Genomic DNA, 25,831 nt, shown 5'->3' on the forward strand with positions numbered 1-25,831 from the left:
ATGTTATGTATAAACATTCATAACAAATAGTATGAGAAATGCAGTCTGCAGAGTGCGGCAAGCAAAGGTTAGCCATAGTCAATGGGTGTGTTGTGTGTGACCTGACAAGAAGTAGTGTGATTGTACCTGACAGTGTTGGCAAGGGTTCCATTGGTGACGGCCTCAAGTTCACTGGGCACCAGCAGGTGGGCGGGCAGTGCTCCTCGCGCTACGTGGACCGGCGCTACAGCTCGCTTGGGCAGCGGCATCTTGCCGCCTGCCTCAAAACCTCTCCTGCTTCAACGACTCCCTTCAACGCCGGTGCCGCATTTTCGCCATGCCTGCAACAATGCGAAGAACAATATGTTAGATATAACAGTTATTATTAATACCATCACCATATCTAGATAACATTAACATCAATAATTATTTATTATCTGTATTGCCACATTACAAATGTTGGCATATTCGATAAACCACATTTAGAGCCAACTAATTTATTAATAAGATAGTAGCTTCATAAAAAAAAAACAGTTTCTTTTATAATAAATTGTAAATATAACATGGTGAATCATTTTTGATGTGAAATCGTAAAAAAATAATTTCACGAAGATTTTTCTTTTTGCATTTCAACGATTTCAATAACATCACAAGAAAACGATTTTTTCACATCTGGCCGGGAAATGCAAACTGCGCGACTGACAACCAAAAGACACCACTATCGGAAGTTGTTTTTTTGTTGTTTTCAGGAACAATTATTATTATTTCATATTCTGTAGTTATAATAATAGAATAATACGTGAAGTCTACCAGGATATACACAATAATTTTCTAAATAGATAAAGAGACATTTAAAATGTAACCCAATAATTCTTATCATGAAAAAAATAATGCAAAAAGGATTTCAAGTTATACACATTTATATTTTTTATAGAAATCGATGTTTTTTAAAATAGATATAAAAAATATTAAAACTATGAATTAGTCAAAAATCTAAACGGCGAAAATTTGAAAACTTAATAAATATAATGTAATAATAATATGTGACCCTGCAACGAATTCACATTTTTTTACAATTGTAAGTTTATCTTAGAATTAAAAAAAAAAAATCTTTTTAATGTTTTCAGATACATAATTATTGTAAATATAGTTGAAATTGTAAATTATCAAAAAAAATCTCAAATTGCAAGCTTTGTATTTTTCCGCTAGGTTCTCTGCTGGCATGCCTCTCCCCCTTAAATGTAGAATAACGACAGTAAGGTGGGAGAAGTATTTCGTCAATAATAATCAAATCATCACACGTAAAAATAAATAAAACATAAAAATGATGCTGCGTCATTTTATTAAGCATCCAAGGTTATTTTATTGATAAGATGCGGTTAAAAATGGGACATCACGTCATGATAAACAATCTTTGCTCTTCATTCATGGTGCGTATTATACGGATTAAATTTTCTGTGTTTAATTCGGAAAACATTTTACTGTCGAACACCGGCGGCAACGGTGCTTTCTCAAAAATATGCACTTAAACTTTAAACAAAGAAAACGACGCACGAAATCTTAACTAGCGGATACGTAAATGGCAAACGTAGGTACGTACATACTTCTACTTAAAATGCATAATATTTGCACAACCGCAAACATAAAACCTAAAGAAACAAAAAAAAATGATTGAGCAAAAAGAGACACTGACTTCAAAATATCGCGCCGGTTCAAAGTGAATAATGTTTCTATTTAGACTTTGGGTTATCGCCGTATGCAAATTTCCACGACAACATCCACAATGAGATCGAAACGTACGAAATGGGGGAGGTTATTACACTTGGTGATAGCACAATTACTAGAAAATATTAACACCTAGGCACTATCGCCAAATAAAAAGATAAGAAAAATTATTCGCCGTATAAGGATATTGAAACAATCAGTGGGTCTATTCTATGCTTATCGACCGCTAAAGTGATAAAGTGATAAATATTATCAAACTTAGGGTAGGTTTGTATCAAAATATTAACACTTATTGTAACAATTACACGAAGCTGGTTTTTATTGTTGCAATAAGTGCTATATTTTAACAGCACCTATCTTGCTGCTGTTAAAATATCCCACTTATTGCAACAATAAAAACCAGCTTCGTGTAATTGTTACAATAAGTGCTAATATTTTGATACAAACCTACCCTAAGTTTGATACTATTTATCAATTTAGTGTTCGATAAGTATAGAATAGACCCACAGGGACGGCAAAAATTTATTGGAAGATTCACAATGCTTCTTAGAAGAGTTTTATGGCAGATTGCAGTGCAGTTCGATCAATTAAAATCGGGAGACTGCACTGGCCAGGTCATGTAATTAACCGGCTAACCGAGAATGTGTCTAGCAATCCAATAGGATTAGACCAAAGATGTATTCCAAAAATGTGTTTGCTAAGTGGAGTTATAAACGGTAGAGTGGTGTCATTGTTAATCGAACACCGTTTCAAAGTGATTTCGGCGTAGCCGGAATATGTCCATCATGGCCCCACACCCTGATGCGTGCCCCCAGGCCAGGATCTTTGGTAGGCCTCCTACCTATCACTAAGATCAAAGTCAGTATGGCGTTGTACAGTAACGTTTTCCAAATGGTGTTCGAGGTAAAATTAAGAGTATTTAGTATATTTTTAGTGATTTCTTGTATTTTTAATACATCCGCAATTATTAAATTGTCGAGTATGGACACACATCAAAAATTGCGTTGCATAACTACATGTTTTAAAACCATAATTAACATTTGAAGCAAATTAGCGCCGCATGCGACTTTTTTACTATTAGGGTAAATTTGTGATGTGTGTGTATCTCACTTATCTGGTTGACCCAACACACCGGGCCCCTAGGCTAGAGCCCTATCTCCACTCTTGTGGGGGCCATGATGTCCTTCCTCTACCAAACTGGAAAGCGACCACTGTAAATAGGGACAGGTGGAAAGAGTTGTTGTAGAGAGCCAGGATTCAACCCGGGTTGTAGCGCTACTGCAAATGATGAGATATTTATTATTGGCATTTTTTTAATAAATCACTAGTGTTTCCAGTTCTCACGTATATTTAAGCGGTCACTAGGTAGGTGGCGTTCTCACCGATGGCAAATTAACCTGATTTTCTTGTGGAAATTGAACAAGAAATTATTTTACCGCTTAACGAGACACGCAACCCTGAAGACTAATTTTATTTTAACTAATTTTCAGGTCGGGAGCAACAGTAAACTACAGAGAAAGAATCCAACCAGGAACAGTACAATAATAATCAACCTATGTACTTATCTTACCAAGTAATGATTGTTTAATTCCTTTTAAAATAATATTACTATACGATACATTTCAGTAACATTTTGGACTGCCAACGAAGCATATTAATATTATTATCTAAAAGTTTAAAGGTGGTAAAGGCACGTTATCTTATAGATAAATTCAACAAATGTAAGTAAATCATACTGATTAAGCAAGTATCATTATCTATTACCAGGTAGATAGATAATATATAGTTTAAATATTAAAGTAAACAGTGAATTGATAAATACTACCATAACATAGAATAGAAAAGATTAAAAGTAATGATAGTAACATTTTTGCGCTTTAGGGCCGGAGTGCTGTGTGAAGGTCAAAAATGAAGAATTTGGGGAATCTTTGTGAGCTTAACCTAGATAATCTGTAGAGTTTGTAGAAAAAACGTATGTAACATTATGATAAACTAGTCTATTTTCATACCAAGTTAACATTAAATGACCACATAAGACATATTAATACCGTACGTTATTTGTATTGCTTCAAAATAACACGGATGTCACTCGGAGTAATTCCATAAACAAGGCGGTATCTACAATAATTGTTGACACATTGCGTCTTACTTGATTCTAATTGCATCCCATTAGAATGTCCAATTAGACTTTTTTATCCAATTGGAGATTCTAATGTGATGCATTTGGAAGCAAGTAAGACGTGTTAAATGAGCCAACAATAATTATTATTGTAAATAACCACCTTGTTTATGGAATTGCTCTGAGTGATATCCGTGTTATTTTGAAGCAATAAAGATAACGGAAACGCGTTAACGTGTTAACTATTTAGAATAGCCCTTCTGATGTCAGTGGTTATAGCACTTTTTCAAATTATTATTTTGTCAACACGTATTATATCTTCAATCTCATCAAAGTGATAACAAAAACCGGTAAAAGTCGGTTATGTCATATGTGGAATACAGCGGCAAACACATTTTGAAAATACCCGATATACCGGATTATTTGTTAGTTTAGGTTAGGTTTGGTTAGGTTAACTTAACAAATAATCCAGCATATCGGCTATTTTCATAATGTGTTTGCCGCTGTATTCCACATAGCCGACTTGTACCCAAAAACCATATGTACCTACCTACATAGATACATACAATACGCTCAAAACAAAATACATTCAACGAACGAAAAAGCAATAAGGGTATTATGTATTGCATTCCCTTGTTGATATAACTTTAATCTTAATAATTAGTACCTCGTAAGTACGTATTACATAGGAAAGTAAACCCGCGACTGATCAGAAATATGCACGCAAATGTGAGGTAATGTCACTGATGAAGTAAATATGTACATTGCATGCAAAACGTGATCAGAATTACCGATGCCTTAATTCTGTTCGACACGTTTTCCCTGTAACATGTGAACACTATTGAAGTGAAAACATTTTTTCGCTCCAATGTTATAAATATCTACGTACCTAATCAATTTATCGACTGTATCTAAATGGGTACGCACTGCACAGTAAATATTACTGCCGTGAAGAAGTTTTGATCGGTCGGCGGAATAGTCGGGGAAGTAAAATGGAGGTGGAGAAGGTGATGAATGATGATGCCAGATTGGAGTGACGCAAGACGCTTCCGATCGACCGGTGACATAATACTTAGTAACTACCTATTTATCTATTAGCTATCTAATATCATATTATAATCACTGGCCTCGCGATAATAGTGAAGTGAATGTCTGGGGCCGACAATAAGGACCTTTACACACAGAAATCCGAATTTAGCAATGAGTGACTTTATAGTAGGTAGGTATTCTGCAACTTCATTCGACAAACTGCAATATTATGCCGTAACCCACAAAATTTTGTGTTTTACCCATTACGGTGAGAAATTATTTTGCACTGCACATTATTATGTGCAAAATATCGTAACTACTTTTTGTCTAGTGAGTCTATAAGTAAAAACTAATCTTCATAATTCACAATTGTTTAAATAGGCGGCTCTCGTGGTGCAGTGGGTAAGGCGCTGGCCTTCCACCCTAGAGTTCTGGGTTCGACCCGGTGAGGACACAATATCTATGTGTTTTTCTCAAAGCCTGGGTGTTTGTGATTATTCAAAATTACTAACAACCATCTTGTACGAAAAAGCAAGGACATGGTTATTAATAATTCAAAAAAAAATGTTTAAATAAAATAAAAATTACTACTCTCGATCTCAAGCGGAGCGCACGGGCCTCCCTATCCCCTATATATAATATATAGGGGACATAATATTATTATGTCCCATCAAGTACTTGGCAGCTTGGCTTGGATATCAAACACACATTTAAAAACAACGTGTACCTACCTACATTTTGGCAGATACGAAATTCGAACTCGCACAGCATAAAAGGCGTATGCTTTGCCAACTACTTTACCGTGGGGCTATACGAATCCAACAATTTTAATAGATTATAATCAACTGCAAAAATAAAAAATAAATATAAAAAGATCCGTTTGCTATCACATTATCAAACATTCATATGACATTTGTTTGCCCCCCCTAAAAAAAATAATTGATCTGTTGTCTGTTGAATGACAGGAGTAGGTACTTATTAAACGTGAAAGAATATAACGACAGAAAAGAAAATTATGCAAATTTCACCAAAACATCTTGATTCAAGGCACAGCATGGAAATTCACTATAATAATCGCGTCGATCACACGACATGCACATAAGAATAGACTCGTGTAAATCTAAAAAATTTGTATAGTCAGTTGCAATATAATATGACTAAATTGAGATTATGACGGGTAAACCATTTACATCTTTATTTCCTCACCCAGTTGCGTGAAAGCCATTTTACCATGAAGAAGCCCGAGTGACCTCGTCGTATCACTTTATTCGTATTGCACCACTAAGGCCTACCACAGGAGTGAGAGAACGAAATGTGAATCCCCGCGCTTTAAACTAAGGCGCACTTCCTCTTACCATCGCGCAGCAGCCTCTTTACACAGTAAAATAATAGTTTGACCGATATGAGATTGAATTTCTACAATCATGTTTCAGTTTATCTTGTTTGTGTAAATTTGCATTTTCTTATATAAACATGGTGAAGAGACAGCAACATTCCAACATGACAGATGCATACCTTCAGGATTCCCTGAAGCTGGCACGCACCCAATACACGCCTGATATGCACCAGATGGTGAACGAAATGCAGAACTAAGGCGTCACACTAACAACGGAGGTACGCGGTTATTTTCAAGTAGGTACAGATTGATTTAAACTACGACTTTGTCAAGTTTCGCGGAAGCAATTATCATTATTGTTAATAACATATTTTTACCATAAGCTCAGACAAATGCAATAGTTGCGGTTCAAAAACGACAGTGGGAGAGTGTGGTAGATCACTGCGGCATAGCCTACAATCAGTGGTTTCCAAACGTTATGTTACTACGCCTCCCTTTAAAAAAATCTTGGCGCTTCCCCCCTTTATTTCATTAAATAATACAGACACCTTTTTAAATAGCCAAAAATGTACTACTTAATACAACAACAAAAAACTTAATTAATTGTTTTTCATGCGATGGATGTGCTTGTTTCTTAGCACAAAGTGCTCTTTTTCTACTAAACGGGGTCGATTTTTGGATTTCATTGCAGCTAATGCAGAAAATCCCGTTTCGCATAAAAATATGATGCTACGAATGGTATAGCAGTACCTACTTTACTTTACTTACAACTTGCATTGCTTTTCTTGGCAAAGTATTTATATTATTTCTTCACTTCGATTCGATCAAAATTGAACTAGGGTTTTTGTTTCAATCAATTATCGCATGATAATTCGATATTTTTTTTCCTTTTCAATAGTGTAGTCAATTCAAATTCATCATCGTTCATTAACAAATGGATTCTATCATGGGCCCCAGATACTGAAGCGGGCCCACCTACCTATCGCTGAGGTTAAGGGCAGTGTGGTGCTCTACAGTAGTGTTTCCTAAATTATACACAGGAGTTATCATTAAAGTACCTATAGCAATCACCATATAGGTATCACATCAAATTGCAATGCACAACTACAAATTTAAAATTTTTAATAGTCTTGAAACAAAGTAGCGCCGCTGGCGACTTTTTGAAAACTATTGGATTCAATTTGTGATGTCTGTTATGCCCGGGCCCCAGGCTGTTTATAAACTATGCATTTGCAAACTGCAAACTGCAAACCTGTGGCTACATTTGAGTTAAACTTTTCGCGCCTCCCAGTTTGGAAATCGCTGGCCTACATTAAAGTTGGACGTGCCTGTAATAAGCTATCATCGATATGTGTATAAACTAAGAATAATACGCATCTAGCATATAAACGTAATTTCTATCGATATTCGCTTCGACCCAGTACCAGGTACCTACATGTAATATAACAGAACGAAAGTGCATAATTAGCATACGAGTAGAAAATGCGCAACGCGTGAAATAATAGATAGGTACCAACAAATAAAATTCACCTTGCTCAACATAAACAGGTCGGCCCCGATAATAAATAGGTAAGTAAATACAAAAAAACTAGATTCAGGTTTTATGACAGCAAAGGAAAGAAAGCTTGTCAAATAATATCATATCACATAACTGGGAGACTAGCCCGCATGTGCAAAATTGTCCGATGGAAATGTGTTCTGGCTCATTGGATCGTACATACATAGGTAATAGATTCAGAGGTCAAATCAATTATGTTTACAGACCGCTACGCCCACATATAAATAGTTTTGGCCGTTTGAGAACATTGATTCATTGACAATATGAAGATAAAGATTATATTGTATAATTGATAGTCCTAACATTAAAAGAACGTTATTAGTAGTAATTTAATAATAATATGTAATGGTGGATGAACCACGTGATAATAGTAATTGTATACTTATACGTCGTACCTACGCACATTTATGTTTTCTAGTAAGTATTTACCTAGAACAATGTAGTGTGATCTTGATCTATCTTTTTATATTACAAACCATATAAGATAGATGAATCAAGCAGTTTCCTTCACTCAGCATAACCCAAACATAAATATAAAAACAATACGATGCTAAGTATAGTATTATAGTTACAACGTAATATATCGCTTGTAATAATTTTATACCGGAATAAATATTAATATGTACAAGTAATATTTTTAAAATATGTATGACGCAACAATTAGCTGGTAGGTAGGTACATTATTTTTAGTTGATCATATTTTATTGTGATTATTAAAATGATGATCAATCCGTTAAATGCAAAAGGAGCGAAGTCCAACAAATAAATAGGATGGCGGTAGAAAATAAATATTTTCATGAGTCACGACACCAGGATTTTCCTATTACCATTCATTGCCATAATATTTTCCTACGTATGCGATACCTGTACGATGGAAATACATAATATTATGTATATGTTGACCAATCTTTTTCTTTGCAATCTTTTTTTTAGTTTTTGTAGTTTCCCCGAATGTCATTAAACCAATTGCCAGGAAGAAATTCTTTGATAAGCACTAATTTTTTTCGTGATTTGCGTTTTTTTATGCGTGATTTTTCCACGAGCCCATTTTCCATCAAGCGACGCCCGTTGATCAATACTTTTAATAATCTCTGTAAATCCTATTTATTTGAGAGTTCTTCCAACAAAATTTTACCTTGTAGATGATGGTTTCTTAACCGGTGGTGCGCGAAGATTTTTGGGTGGGCCGCAAAATTTTTCTGCAGTTCAAAAATAGTGTAAATATAAATATTTATTATTTTATTCCAATGTTGACGATCCGCAAAATATTTTTTGATTTTTTTTGTAGTCCGCGGATGTAAAAAGGTTAAGAAACATTGTTGTAGATGACAGAATCGATGCTGATTGAAAGTGTAAAAACCAACTGTAGGTACCTATATCACTGTGCATGTATGTATTTCGCATCTCCTCTTCAAAAAACAAGGTTTAAACGAATAACATGATTTCAATTGCAACAAAAAATGAATGCATCGAGCGAATCGTTATGAAATAAGGAAGTGTTTCGTGATTAGATTATTTTAGAAGGACGATGACGATGCTGCGGCAAAAGTGCACTCAGTACCTACTCGTCAACAATGAATGTCCAATGATAAGCAATGAATGAATCACAGTATTATGAACGTGAGGACAGAAACTAACTTACTGAATGGTACAAGTTAGACATTGTAGGAAAACACAAGAGGAGATAATGATTATTTGCAACTTTCCGTAGAAATGGTACTGACAAGACCGTAGAAAGCACTTTATGTTTTACTTTAAGGGGGTACATGCTCGTCGAAGGTCAAAATTGAGTGTTTATTGTATTTTCAAACCATGATACTGGACACTCCTTAAACGTTGTAGATAATCTATTTATATAATTTTGAAGCCTTATTAATCTTATTATCCTTTATAGTTATTTTAAACATTTGATGACTGCATAAAGTATTTTTGTTACATAAAATAGTATTCTTTTAAACCTCTCGCTCTAATGTTTTAGAATATAGTCATATTTCGGTACATAACTGTGCAGTGGTGTTAAGATTTTTTACATTTATTAATTTTTAAACGCATTTATGAAACCATTAGTATAATTTATTACGAGATAATTTTTGTAAAATATTCACGATAAAAAATTATATTGATAATCTCTGTGATCCCAAATTTGACAAGAATTAGGCATTTTATTATTCAAAAAATCGGCAAGATTAACACATTTGAAGATGATTCTAAAGATACTTATTATAAGCTATGTCTTTGACCATTCAAGTGTGATAAACATCTTATGAATAATGATTGCTTTATAATAATTATCGACCTAAGAATAAGGTAGTGTTTTTTTGAAATACGCCATTTCTTTTGTCATTCCCCAGTGGTTAAGCTACAACATACAGCCGTAGCCATAAATTGACAAACTATAATTGAAGTAGGGATTAAAATGATATTGACGCGCGTGTTCCTAACCGATTTTGTTTTTATTTTTTTTTAAACGGTACATGTTCAAACACGCGCGTCAATATCATTTTACTCCCTACTTCAATTATAGTTTGTCAATTTATGGCTACGGCCGTATGTTGTAGCTTAACCACTGGGGAATGACAAAAGAAATGGCGTATTTCAAAAAAACACTACCTTATTCTTAGGTCAATAATTATTATAAAGCAATCATTATTCATAAGATGTTTATCACACTTGAATGGTCAAAGACATAGCTTATAATAAGTATCTTTAGAATCATCTTCAAATGTGTTAATCTTGCCGATTTTTTGAATAATAAAATGCCTAATTCTTGTCAAATTTGGGATCACAGAGATTATCAATATAATTTTTTATCGTGAATATTTTACAAAAATTATCTCGTAATAAATTATACTAATGGTTTTATAAATGCGTTTAAAAATTAATAAATGTAAAAAATCTTAACACCAATGCACAGTTATGTACCGAAATATGACTATATTCTAAAACATTAGAGCGAGAGGTTTAAAAGAATACTATTTTATGTAACAAAAATACTTTATGCAGTCATCAAATGTTTAAAATAACTATAAAGGATAATAAAGCTTCAAAATTATATAAATAGATTATCTACAACGTTTAAGGAGTGTCCAGGATCATGGTTTGAAAATACAATATAAACTCAATTTTGACCTTCGACGAGCATGTCCCCCTTAAGTAAGTTTGCAATATTCTAAACTCTAGCATAGAATGCCATAAAAAATACAATTCAAATTATAAAATATTCACAATATTAATTCCAGATCCTTGTTGAAGAAACCTTTACTAAACGGAGTCGAAATATATCAAAATTAAGTTGAAAAAAATATTAATGGACCAAGGTTTACTTTTACCGTGAGCTACACGCCATTTCACATTGCGGATTCACTTGTGCTGACTATTATCGCCCTTATCACTAAAAAACCACAAACATGACAATACAATAATAGATTCACTCAAACAATGAATTCCATAAATATGTAGATATTGTTGTATTAATTCAGCGATTCCCAACCGCGTTCCGCGAGCAGCGGCGGCTCCTCTAACACCATGCATGTGCGCTGCACTGCTTTTTCCTAAACATCACTCAATGTGCAACAATGCTATTCATAAGTCATCACTCGTTTATCGCAATTTAATCCATGTAAATTTATACCAAAAGCATATACTCAGTAAACAGTCACCGAATTCGTGCGCTCGTCGGAACGCACAAATATGGATCTTAGTTTGCCGTTCATATTACATTGGGTAATAACAGTTCAAGCCGACACGTGAAAACGATAAATAACTCATGAATACACAAAATTTTATGACCATTAGGGACGCAGCTCAAAAGTTACGCGGAAAAATGTAGTAACTGAGATTTAGCAGGATTGATGAAAAAATAGATTTTTTTTATTTAAATCTCATATAAATTCATTGAAAATAGGCTGATATTGAATACAAATTGATTATCAACATAAATATTTTGGATCGATCCTTTATTCTTTCTATATTTGCAAATATTTGAATATAATTTATAAAAAATTAAAATCTTAGTTACCATGTTCTTTCTCATAGTGAGTGAATATGTATAACATAATGTCATATTTTTAACAATGCAGGCATTTTGCTGGAGTTTTATTGCTTTTTGTAGACGAAGAAACTGACGATTTGTCGAGAGTCGAAAAATACGTACCTACCTATTCAAAACAATCGATAGTTTTGTTTTTTTAATATTTTCTTCAAATATTATTTCTTACATACAATTCAGTATGATTTCTGCGGTCGTCGTTATAGTCGGATTTTTAGGTGTTTTGTCACGTTATTTCGATAGTTTTGTTCATAAAAATAAATTCATAACAATATATATACTTATTGTTTAATCAGGGAAGTGTATGTATTTTAAAATGATAAATTTTGAATAAAAGATTTATAATACTTAATACTTATAATTATAGTTCAATCAGTGAAGTGTATGTGTTTTAAAATGATGTCGGTAAACGTAGACTTTATCAATAATAATAATAAGAGTCAGAATAAAAAAAAGATGGTCCGATGACATCTGTGGAAATTGAAAAGTGTTTTTCAACCATTAAAAGAATTAAATCGTCTTTCAGAAATACTTACCATGAATCAGGACTGAATTAACATGTCTACCTGTGTTAAGCATTGAGAAAAAACTTTTACAAACAGTTAAAGGCTTTAATGAGAAGTGATTGAGGTGTTCGCTAAACTGAAACAACGCTGAATTGATATGCTTTTTAAATAAGGTAAGAAAATTTTGAGTGCACCCCCAATGAAAGCAATTTTGGAAACCACCGGCCGCCACTGTCCGCGAGATCTGTCAGGGGCTTGCGAGAATTCGGAAAATCTTACCCAAAGGTACCTAGGTACCTACATTTTAAATCCTTTTTGCGAATACGCTAAAAGTACGCACGTGACCCACATTTAAGAATTGGAGTATTTAAATTTGAGCTTGCTTAGGGCGCTTAGGCTAATATATTGCATCAAAGTCATTGTTGAACTAGGGCGAATTCTACATGAAAAGATAATTTTTTCAGACAGGCATATGAAGGAATAAAAAATGACGAATTCAATTGTATGAAAAACTGTTGTAATAGGTAGGTATATATTTTAAATACACTAATTATTATTGTTTACTTACCCTACCGGCAGTGAGAGACATTGCTTCGTAGGGCATGGATAGGGCAAGTCAATGAATTGATGGATGCCGGTTCGAGTTCCTCTGGGCGTCATATTTTTTTTCAAAACCATTTTTTACAGTAGGTGTTCTGAGGTGTTTTCACATTAAGTATGTTTAATATAAGAATGTTACATTCTCAACTCTTGTGAATTATTCGTTGAATAAAAAAAATGGTTTAGTAAAATATTATACAGTTAAGAATGTACATACATTAAAGTGAAAAAAAAAATACACAAGGGATTGACGAATAATGGGGAACTAAATTTTAGATCGTTAATATCGATTCTGTATCAATGTTCAATCGAAATAATGGGATGAGCGCGCCGTGAATACGATGCAAGTAAGCAGGGGCGTCGCGACGCAGAGGGACGTCCTGACTCCCGAAGTGATTCAGACGCCTCTCAGACTGGCAATAAAATAACAATTCAATTTCCAATAGTGGAATTCCTGGAACATGTTTGCCCCTTCAAAATAAATTCCACTTACCATCCCCGGCAGCGTGCATCTTTAGATTGTATGCAATCGATTTCTTCGAAATACAAACATCGAAATGTTTTGCTGCGAAGGTGAAAGAATAAATATAACAAGTTTAGCATGAATACATAGGTCAATATAGGTGTATCACTAAAAATAACAAAAATCACTAATTGGAATGTCTGGAAAATGGAGTTGGAATGAACGTACTGCGGATCTCAATCTAACCTACTGTTCTTCAAGGCACGACAGATTCCGGCGTCCTCGAAGGCCGCTAAATACCTACCATCCCCAGCGTGTATACGGCGGATGCTCGTATGACATGGAAAAACGCAACAAGATTGACGGACGACAAAGATTTTAGGAGGCGTCGCATGGTATTCATATGATAGTCTATCATATTTGTCAATCGTCTTTTATAGTACTTTCGGTTGAGTCTTCAATCGTCAGAAATCGACTGACTCTTTTTTTTTTAATTCATTTTATTAAATAGCTTTTTGTAATATGTAATCGATGTGTGCATAAAATCCCACATAACATTTGACTGCATTTTGCTATCGTCTTTGCTTTGCGTCAAGTCGTCTGTGGACACTTCATACGTGCGCTTTTTATACACCAACAGAAACAATACGTATATTAAAGCAACGTGCTGTGCTTGCGTATAAATTCTCATTCTTGAGGTAGGTACCTAAATGCAATTTAGTAAATTATACATTTAAACCATAAGGCCACATTCGGTGATATTGATTTTCAAAATGCCCGTGTAATAAAATAAAATTATTGATTAGTTTATTAATGAAACGGTTGCGTGTCAAAGTGGCATTAGGAATATATACATTTGTCAAATAATATACGATATGAATATAGTCAAGAAAGAGTAGCCATCGTAGGCAATATCTATCTATATTCATTAAACAACGTCTACATTTCTTCGCTTTATGACTAAATCTATTATAGTAAGTTCTCGTTATAAACCTCAAATATAATATGAATCTAGTTTATATACTACACAGAGTTTGTCCGGAATTCAAAGGCTCAAGAGTGCTGTTTTTTTTTTACTGAAGATTCATTAGCTAAAATTTGGATCAAACTATTTTGAGGTGCTGTGTGGTTTAATTCACGAGATACAAACATTTGAAGTTTACCATACATTATCAAAATTTGGATTAAAACCGCGTTGACACGGTCCAAGTACGATCCAAGTACACTTGGACCGAGTGCCATCCAAGTGACAGCTTCATACTAATTATTCCTATCCAAGCTAACTTGGATGAGTAGGACGCGGTCCAAGTAGCTTGGATAGGAATAATTAGTATGAAGATGTCTCATACGAGTGCATTCGGTCCAAGTGTACTTGGATCGTACTTGGACCGTGTCAACGCGCTTTTATGAAAGTATATCGATAATCGGTAACCTTGGTTACGGAACAACAAAATTGTCTGATGTAATTATTCGACATAAAAAATGTATCGCTTTGAATGATATTTAGAAGAGGTTAGAGAAGAAAACCCTTAAATGGAGACAGGCAGACAAGATAGTTCTTAGAGTCGATGAATGAATATAATAATGATATAATGATACTCGAGGATATAAAATGACCGAAAGGTCGCCCAGAAGTATTGACGAAATATTGGCGATAATACTAGTATTACTGCGATGTATGAAGTTAATTTTTCAACTGCATGGATATTATGTTTATGAAAAAAATGGTATGAGCAGACAGGTTTCTATGATCAGAATAATTTACGAGGGCCCCCCTTAATTGATAAATCAATAAATAGTGACAACTGATTACAACGTAACATAATATTACAATACAAATTTTGAAAATAAAGCGTCGCAATGGCCGTTGTTACATAAATAGTGGAATATTTAGTTTTCCTCTGATAATGCTATGGTCCAAGTCCCTATTGTTCTCCAACATTAGTTCGGACAGGGGACGCGAAATAATTCAGACGAGGTAAGCTAACAAGGCGGTTTCATTATCAAAATGGCGTCACGTGACCCGGGACCGCGTCGGCTCCCTACATCTCTTTTACGGTTCCCTAGGGATAGCGAATGACGTCATTGTTGATACTCTATTATGACGGGGCATTACCTCCTATCTTGGCAGGAAATTTAATTCGCAACGGTCGGGCTGCATCTCGCGATACTGTTATATCTGCCGAAACATTCGTGGTGTGGGTATTCCATCAAATTTGTTAAAATAAAATCTATTGACACTGTCAAGTGTAATGCCACCAAATATATAACACATTATCATCGCGAATGATTTAATTATTATAAGTACATATTAATTAAAACTTAATAATTATAGTTTTGACAATCTACAAACATTATTTAGTCACTTCTTATAGCTATGCAATATATCAGTAAAAACCGCAATGTGGATAATATGCCATTTATGGATTGGTATTCTAATTTAAGTACCCGTTACAAGCCCTATATTGGCCTATAAAATATCTCTCATTTATTATCCTGCGGTAGGTAAGAACGCTGATATTTCGATAATTTTACAGTACTAAGTATCGAAATTACACCAATAGCAAAAACAAGTCCTGCGCATCTATTCTATACAGTATACACAATACTGCTTTCGGCCTTTACGGCAGGTAGCTAAGTAACTAGGGTAGGAAAGTATCGAAATATTAACACTTATTGTAATTGTTACAATAAGTGCTAATACTTGGATACTTTCCTACTCTAGATAGCGGCCGAATGCAGTCTTGTGTATAGAATAGATACGCTGGTAATAATGTGACAACCGAAATAGCTATCGACTATTATAAACTGCAATTTGTAGAATGTAAATGCTATCTCAAATAATAGTTAGGAGCCATAGACTATAGATACATCTAGACGCCACCCGTTGCATTGCTAAATGAAGCCGCGTGCCGTGCATTTGGTTTGTGGGCGAGCGAACGCATTCGTCTACAAATGTTCGAGACCATAGACCATTTCGCTAGTGCTCGCCCAAAGTGCTCGCACTAGACGCTCAGAATTAAAATATAATTTGCTATTTTTTTACGTTATATAGTATTTTTAAGCGGTCAAATGCAACCATTAGATAAAGATATCCATAATTTAAGTTATGTTAAAGAAACACTAGGTCACTGATATTAAAATATATAATAATATGCAAATAAATTATCACGAACATGTATCAACTTACCTATGAAACGTAATACCATCTTCTTGCTTATCAGTACGGCTACCATATTTTAATACAACACACAGAACCATCTTTTCTACTTAATTAACTAAAAATATTTACCACTGTCTTTATGTTTAACACAAAAATAGCAATTTTAGCAACACGAGCTCGCAGGTTATCGACGCTAAGTGAAGCGATTCCCCACGATTTTCCGGCGACACTTTTGGAAACTAACTCACACATATGTAGACCTTTTATCTTCCTCTAGCGCATGTCGCAGGGATTATAAGGGTGCCGAATACTTTCTCACTCGCACTCATGCATCGCTTTTGTTCAGGCCTTGTTAGGAGCAGTTTTCACATGACCACATACCACCCATTTATAGGCAAAACAAAATTCAAACATGTAACTGCCATATTCGAAAGATATAGGTACTTAAGCATTGTAATCCTAACATTAGCATGTTTACAATACTTTGTTATTATTTTCATAGTGATAGGTATGTTTAATTTAAATATGTTGGTTTAACAAGAGTATTTAACATCAATATTTCTTCTTGGAATCGTAATAATAGATTATTTGAGACCAAGACCTCATTTACAGAAAAAGTTATTTAGAAATACATAATATAATTCGGTCACCAGTGCACTTGCACTGTCAGCTCCTAAATTATAATATTAGGTATGTAAACAAAGTAATATGTGAGTATCTGTTAATACTAGATAAACCTTACTATGTGAGTGAAACACGCACCTATGGTAATAGTATGAAATATGTAGCAATCATACCACTCAGTATTACATGGGTGACACACTTTAATATGTATGTTTTGTTGTCTCTTGTAATATATGGACTGCATTTGTATAAATAAGGACAATCCATAAATCCTCACTCACTCATCGAGTCCGTCACGCGACGCACTACTATCGTCACTCGACATAGTCAACCGTCATTCCACTAGAGTCCAGTCTCTCAGTTCATTAATACTATCAATCTCTCGATCACATTGGTTTCACCAGTACATACGTACCCGCGATTATAATCTCGCGCTGTGTTCTTTATTATTGTAACGATAAATAAACTCTCCCCTCACAACGTCCAAGCAACATCGACTTAATCTTCACACTCCTTATCATCCCCAAAAATATCTTTTTACCTGTGGTGAAAACTAGCTAAGTAATTGATGAATTTTATAAAAAAAAAAAATTTAATGCGCGCATATCAACAAAAATTTGGAAGACTTATAAGTATGTACCTGCTTTATTTTCTATTAGAGTGGAAAATAAACCACATATTCAGACAAAAAAGGGAAAATGATAAATTGCACTAATGTCATAAAAATCAGCAATACTGTCACGACTTTACGATTAATAGAAAAATCTCCAAGCATATAATATTATGTGTGACTAGAGATAGATATGTAAATTTATTTAAATGCGAGTGTATTCTAGCTAGAATGTGTACACGTTAAATGTTAAAAGGGGCTCGAGAAAAATGTTTTCCAATGTATCACGTGGGCGGGTGAATCGGGGAAGATGAAACCCTGAGACAGCGTGCATGTGCTTATTTCAACGAATGCTTCATTTAGAAACGCTCACGGTAGCAAAAAAATATAAATATTTTAGTGGAACTTATAAAATGCATACATATAATTAATTGCTGTACCTACGTTATAAATACGGATCAGAAATTTGAAAACACTTCTGTAGTTTCAATTTTACGATGAAATTAATAAAATTCTTATTTCAAATGACTCTCCTGTAATGCTGCAAACCGGGGAACAAAAAATAATGGGAACTGGCTTACCCTACCGTGTGCGGTATTACGAGGGTGGGTCAATAAGTCCTTAGAAAAGCCGACAGGTGGCGCGACTAGTACTGTAAGCGGTTTGTTTTCATGCAGCGGCACTACCGATTCAGTATGCTGCGAAGTTTCAATCAGATTGGTCGGGTTAATAATAATAATAAACATTTTAATATAAAAGGGTTAACAGCAAAGGAAATAAAAAATGAGTTGGATTTAGTTCACGGCACATCTGCTCCTTCACTTGCAACTATTTATAACTGGTTAAATGAATTTAAACGTGGTCGTACATCAACAAAGGATGAACCACGCTCAGGACGTCCTGTAGAGGTGACTACACCAGAAATGATCAATAAAATCCACGATATGGTGTTAAGTGACCGAAGATTAAAGTTGAGTGAGATAATTGAGGTTACAGGGATCTCAAAAGGTAGCGTCATTTCTATTTTACATGACAAATTGGGCATGAAAAAAATTTCTGCAAGATGGGTGCCGCGTTTGCTCACAGTCGACAATAAACGCAATAGGGTGGTGGCCTCTAAAGCCCTGTTGTCGCTCATGCAACGCAATCCGGATGAATTTTTTCGTCGCTTTGTGACTGTAGATGAAACATGGATACACCACTATACTCCCGAGACGAAAGAACAGTCAAAGCAGTGGATTGCGAAAGGCGAACCATGTCCAAAGAAGGCGAAAACCGTAAAATCAGCTGGTAAGGTTATGGCTACTCTATTTTGGGATGCACGTGGAATTATTTTCGTTGACTATTTGGAAAAAGGAAAAACAATAACAGGGGATTATTATGCATCTTGCATTTCAAACTTAAAAAAATGGCTAAGTGGACAACGTTTTTTTTCAAATGAAGAAGTCATCGATCGGACAAATGCTTATTTTGAGGACCTTCCGAAAACTTATTTTTCTGACGGTTTAAAAAAAATTGAGAAACGTCTAACCAAGTGTATTGAGCTCCAAGGAGATTATGTTGAGAAATAATAAAAAAATACAAAAATAAAAACTGTTTTAATGCTTTTTTCTAAGGAATTATTGACCCACCCTCGTATTATAACAGGGTACGGATCTCAAGTGTGGAAAAACATCGGATAATTATGTTCTCCGTCTCAGGCCGTCTCATAATATGCATCCAATTTTGTCACGTAAACATAATGCGCATTCAATATTTGCGCTTTGTGCCCCTTGGTGTTATGGCATAAAGCCCTAAAGTAATAGAGCGAACCCTCCTTCAAAACTGCTACCACACCCGGTAGGGTATCCAGTTCCCATTAATTTTGTTTTCCCTGCTGCAAACTGTCATTAACGCCCTTTGGCTTAACATACTCGATACATCGCAACGTGAATTTAAAACCATAGTAAGTGCAAATGAAATAAGAGGACATGTAGTTTGGAGATATCAGAATTCTTTAAAGATTTAATTTAGTCAAGAAAAATAGATAACGACAATATTTGGTTTATAATAGTATGTACCTACATTTTTTTTTCGACCATGTCCGATCCTAATAGGATCATATGGGCCTCCACAGAGTAGAGGTTTGTATTAACAGATTTCGTTTTTACGAGAAATGGATGTCAGCCACTTGCTCAACCTATTAGGTCCATACCCTGACTCACACACAAATTTAAAAACAATATGTGTACTTGCCAGACCCAGGATTCGAACCTGAGACCCACGTCGTGATAGTCCAACGCTTAAGCCGCGCTGCCACCTTGGGTGTTACCTACATTACGAGTACCTATACCATATTTAGTAATTAATTTACATACTTTTGCATGTAACATCAAAATTAGCAAGTTTTTCTCATTTAAATATGGAAATCGTTCTGTGGAAAGCTATTCACCCCTGTTTAGAACAGCAACAGGCAGGGAGAGATGGCCAAAATCATCACCAACGTCCAATAACGGGTATGGCACAGTGAGAAAAAAATTATCCCTTTATTTTAGGGAAAAAGCTGTTTAAATTAAGCATTGTTTTTTATTCGAGCCAATTATAACTAAATGGTAGATAATTAATTCTTTCAGTGAGAATACATGCTTTTGTGAAAATACATATTTACTTGTTATCTTTGGCTCGATGCTTGAAAGAGCTACAGTGCATAAGGCTCTTTATAGTCGCACCTAATACAGCGAATCACATTCTTTAATTTTGCCGCACGCACCATGTATATCTTGTGGCACACTTCCCAATCGCTTGGTAAGCTCTACCTAATCTATAAGACACAAAATGTTCCCAATTGTTATGGTGGGCATAAGAATAATTAGGTGGAATGTACCGCGTGCGACCAACACCAGAGTACCTGGAGGTAGAACAAATACTTGGCCGTGGAAAACAATGTGGTCTGCGGGAAAACGACCGCACATCGCTTCCGTTTATTATTTCGCGAAGCGATATATCCGGCATGCCCGTTATACGATAAAAAAAAGCGCAAGAACGCTGGCATGGTAAATACAATTTCCTCGAAAAATCCTATTTTCAAATGTCATACAACGCAATCGAAAATGTTTAAAGATACATATAAAAATAATAAACGCAACATAATGATATGTTTGTGTTCACAACGCAAAATGCACTAGTAGATCTAAATTATTGTTGGAAAATATAACGCACAAATAATTTCGGGATTCAAATGTATTATTTATGGCAAAAGCTCATTTGAAAATCAGTATATATTAATAAACCACGCTCAGGGAGTATTATTAACATTTTGTATTACAACACTTGATACAATCATATAAAAAAAATAACAGTATCTACGTTGGTGCATTGAAACATGGCGGGTATAAACATTTTGTTTATTAGCTGTCATCATATTTACCTGTTTTAACGTTTTGATATTGAATATGTATACCTACGTATACGAATGCGATTTTTTTAAATAGTGTTCGCCTAAACACTATTCTAAATAATTATGATATTGTGCACTCGGTTGCATTTACATAATGTAGAATAATTGAAGCAGTCTGTCCCTTTACAGACGACACTTATTAGATTACTATTGCACTTGTATAATAATGTGAAATCTTTGATCCCGCTAGAAGTCGAACAAATTTTGAATTAAATATGGTAATATAAGATAGTAAATAATAAAATACCATCCATTCATATTAAATTCCAATTTTAGTTTTAATTATGATAACATGGGTTACATTTAATAATTTATGGAATCAAATGTGGAGAGTGGATATAAAATCGTGTTGAAATGTTTGCCGTTTATGCGGTGCGGCGAAGTTTACTATAAATGAATCTTCAATACGGAATGACCTGCAGCTAAATTGATCCAAGTTGTGTACTTTTCCATTTGAATATTTTTTGCCTTTCGGCATCTTCGTGCACTCACTCAACACACTCACCAGTGGCATATGTACATGTGACACAAAAAATATAGTGCATAACAAGTGCTTACTATTTATCTACTAAATTAACATATTGATACATTGTGAAAATACATTATTCCTAAGTAAAGAATTTACCAATGCATTGGAAAGTCTGAAGTTTATAAATGCTGTAGATACTATTTATTCATAAAACAATTAGTATTGATTTAATCAGTCTCTTCAGGCTTACTTTCATATATTTTGGTTCTATAATATAGAGGAGGTTGTCTTTAACATCTTTGGAATAAGCATTTTTATCAAGCGTTTCAAGCGGTGTTTCATTGCATATATTTTATCAATGGAATAAGCAAGCGGCCTGAAAGAAAATCATGATGTAAGATAAGAAGTAATTAATGGAGATAATAATATATCTATCCATAGTGACATACTATTTTTGTACAAAGGATGTTGCTACTACACCACCAATAATGCTGTTAAGCGCTAACATTTTGGAAGTAAATACATATTGCGTACAAGTGACATCTTAATAACAGTGAGACATCGGACGCAAATTGAATCGTGATTTGTTATAATTCATTACGCTTGTTTGCATGCACTGGTTCCATAAAATCAACAGACAACCGGGTATATTTACAAAAGACGCCTAAAAATAGTCGGAGATGTTCGAGGGGAAAACATCGCTGTCAAAACATGAAGGGACACTTCTTCGATCTTCAGAAGAAGGGTAATTTATTCATCGCTCGTCCTCATTGGATACCAAATGTCGGCAATGAGTACCTAATAATAACACTAGATCCGAACTTGACTTCTAACAAGGTTTCTGATTTGCCATATGGTATGATAAACATATTCCTACCATTGTAAATACATATAATTTATGACGAGGGCCACTAAAATGTTTTCCAATGGAATAAGTATCGGGCGATTAACGCATCATAAATAAACCAACGGTTTAAAACCATAAATTGGTGATGGAATTGGAATCAAAAATTTCTTGGATTTGACAATCAAAAAACAACAATTAAACATGATTACAAAGAGTTTGAACTACAATATACGAGGGGTTAATATTTACGAAATTTTGTGTTATAACACTTGATAGTGACTCCAGTACATTTTAATATATTTTAATAATATATAATATTATGGTTTATCAGTGCAGAAAAATATCTGCTTTGGTTAATTGGTTGTGTACTGTTATTTGTGATTTTACGTGATTGTTTTTCTAAATAATGCATTATATAAATAAAACATACTTTCTGACTACTACCCCGTTTACACGCGCATGGATTTACTGCTGACAGTACGTATTATCGCAGCCATAACAAAAAAACGCACGTGTAAACATGTATTATCATGCATGTTGCAAAATTGCATGCATGGATCGAAAAAGTTCAGAAGTTTCTGAATTTTCACGTGACAAATTGGACTGTGCGATATCTGCGCCTGCACAGTTGAACGATCGTGGCGAACCTACTGGAAAAATCTATCTACGCCGCGCAGACTCATTTTGACCTTCACCGATTTTTTTTATGCGTAAACAGTTATTATCGCGATAGTTTAAAATACCTAGCCCAATATTACAGTAGTGTAATAGTACTTGGTGAAACATCCAGACTTGGAAAAATCGCACAGATGTGTTGTGAGCTAACCGGAGACGAACCAGGAAGTCCCAGAATGAAAAGACAGTGTCTTGTGGATTGGATTACGTGGGCCACCAAATCAGTCCTGCACGGATGGCAACCAATAGTCTAATCATAGTATGCGTATTATTTTTTTAAAACCATATAATAATTATATAAGTAATATTTGCACACTTTTTACACAAATTGTGTTCTTCTAAAACTGAAATAATATTGGTTGGTTGCTATTTATTTTTTTTCTTCAAATCTGTTGGTGCGGTGTCTAACTATGATATGTTTTTTTCTCTATATTGTTTAGATCGACGTTTCTTAACCTGTGGTTCACGAATTTTCGGCGTCCAAAATGCATATGCCAAAAATTCCAATAACATCTTCAAAACTCGTGCACCTGGAAGAATTGTGTTTTTGTCCTTAAAATAGATTAATGGTTTTACGTGACAAAATCAACTGCGATGAGACGTTATTACACGTTACTATATAAATAATATTTTTTTTATTTCTGTGTCCTGTGGTCCGCTAAACGTTTCTCTTATTTTCAGTGGTCCGCATGTGTAAAAAGGTTGAGAAACACTCTCGACTTTCGAACACAGAACAGATTAACAAAATATACACGACCATTAAAAAAATCACGACTAATTCTTGTATTTGAATTTTCAATATGGCCCCTTATAGATCAAGAAGTATATACTTAGTACATATACAGTATTATACAATATACATCGTCGGTTTGCATAAACATAAAGCGCCATGAATTCAAAACAATATCGTCCGTCGTTGAGCTGGTTAAACTTCCGATGTGACCAAATTTAAATTTTACAGAAGAGACAAAAATTACTGTATAAGAACAAAATTGTTGGTAGACTTTCGTTTTTTTAAACAACATGATTTATAATAAATAATACTATTATTATATTGTAATAATTGAGATACATAACTATAATCAACACTTTCATTTTGGCAGTAATATATAGAATATTGAAGGTGCTGTTTCATACAGCGTTTTTCTTGCCAGATCTAGCATTTTTCGATTGGCATCTAGCTTGCAAAACACGCATCTGGCTTATGGCGTTTTTACTAGCATTTTTTGATGTCTCCAACAGCTTTAAATGTGCTGAAAATAAGCTAGATGTTTAGTTTATTTATTTTCATGCGCATCAAATTTCTGACCTACTTAATGCAGGTAGGTAGGTCGGTACCTACCTATTTTAGTACCGTGAGAAATAAAACAAGATAGTTTAACACGTTGGAACAATATATAGGTATCATATAATAATTTAATGTGTGCTTAGGTATGTGACATCAGTTTGGCGATTATCGGAATGACACAATATAGACATCTGTTGTCAATTTAAAAATATATTTCTGTTAAAATGTGCGATTTTACGCGAATAGACATGTTATCGATTTTTTCACTTCTTTTCGATACGCGAAAGGTATTGACTTCGTTCTTGGTAAAATAAGTAAATTTACTTGCAATTTTATTTCCGCAAAATCTAGCGTTTTTTTCCTGCCATATAGGTTGTTTTCTTACCCCGTCTGGCATGTTTTTGTCAACGACAGTTGGCAACACTGGTCTCATATGACTGAACAGAGAATATATAAAAAAAACATTTAGTCTAAATTGTCACATCGAGGTTTTCTATTGGTAGTAAAGCATTCAATAGCAGGTATCAGGTTGACAACGTTTTATAAGCAGTCAGTTAGTCCTTATCTAAATTATATTACGGTGGAGCTGATAAGTCCGTGGTTAATTGTGTTGAAATTTAAATCTTGGTACGAAGAATTTAAATTCTTTTAGTATGTAGGTACAGTTTAAATAGAAAAATAAAGACATGCATAACTACGTGGCCGTGGCGAGTTGCAGAGGCTAGGATAGGAATAATCCCCGGGTAACTATAAAATTTGGCTACCGCATACCAACTAAATTTACTAAATGATGGATTATGTTATATTGTGTTCATTTTATGGTGACGAGGAGGACGATTTCCGGATCCATGCAGCATATGATGAATACCAATCAACATTTCTACTATTCGAGCAATCACGTACTAAGTAAGTACCTACCTGAATAGTTACTCGAGTCCACGTATTTCTATAATGCACGAAAATAAACACTATAAGAATATATTATTAGATAATATAACATAAGTTATCGTATTGCTATAAAAAATATGATTTTTAAGTCAAGTATGCTCACTTCATCACACAAAATTCACCAGCCCTCATGGATTGGCAATGTATAAATACGTATGTATAAATAAATGCAGGAACACGCGGAAAACTTTCACGAAGTTATATGAAAAATCCAAAACGTGGAAACTAAATTATTATTAAGAGCTTATATAAAAATGATTAATAATTGGGTGGTTCACAATAATTATGGATCAAGTTCATCAAAATGGAACCTGATATAGGTATTTGGACCTAAAGTTAAAACTTCTTTTGTAAAATTCAGGAATGTTTTCACTGCACCTATATATTTACCATATTATTATATTGATA

The 25,831-nt window shown here is 34.3% G+C and overlaps 1 protein-coding gene across 1 annotated transcript in view; it reads right to left on the minus strand.

Annotated features, from left to right (window-relative positions):
- Window positions 1–25,831, minus strand: part of SCAR (wiskott-Aldrich syndrome protein family member 3 SCAR) — a 48,770-nt gene that overhangs the window by 11,088 nt on the left and 11,851 nt on the right. The window contains exon 2 of the mRNA XM_085952687.1: window positions 127–320. Within this exon, the coding sequence (XP_085808813.1) occupies window positions 127–248 (122 nt within the window). The 5' untranslated portion in view covers window positions 249–320. The remainder of the gene's footprint in view (window positions 1–126; window positions 321–25,831) is intronic.

The sequence above is a fragment of the Rhyacophila brunnea genome, unplaced genomic scaffold (genome assembly GCF_057557595.1).
Source record: "Rhyacophila brunnea isolate RB1 unplaced genomic scaffold, BYU_Rbru_1.0 scaffold_3, whole genome shotgun sequence".
In the NCBI taxonomy this organism is placed as follows: Eukaryota; Metazoa; Arthropoda; class Insecta; order Trichoptera; family Rhyacophilidae; genus Rhyacophila; species Rhyacophila brunnea.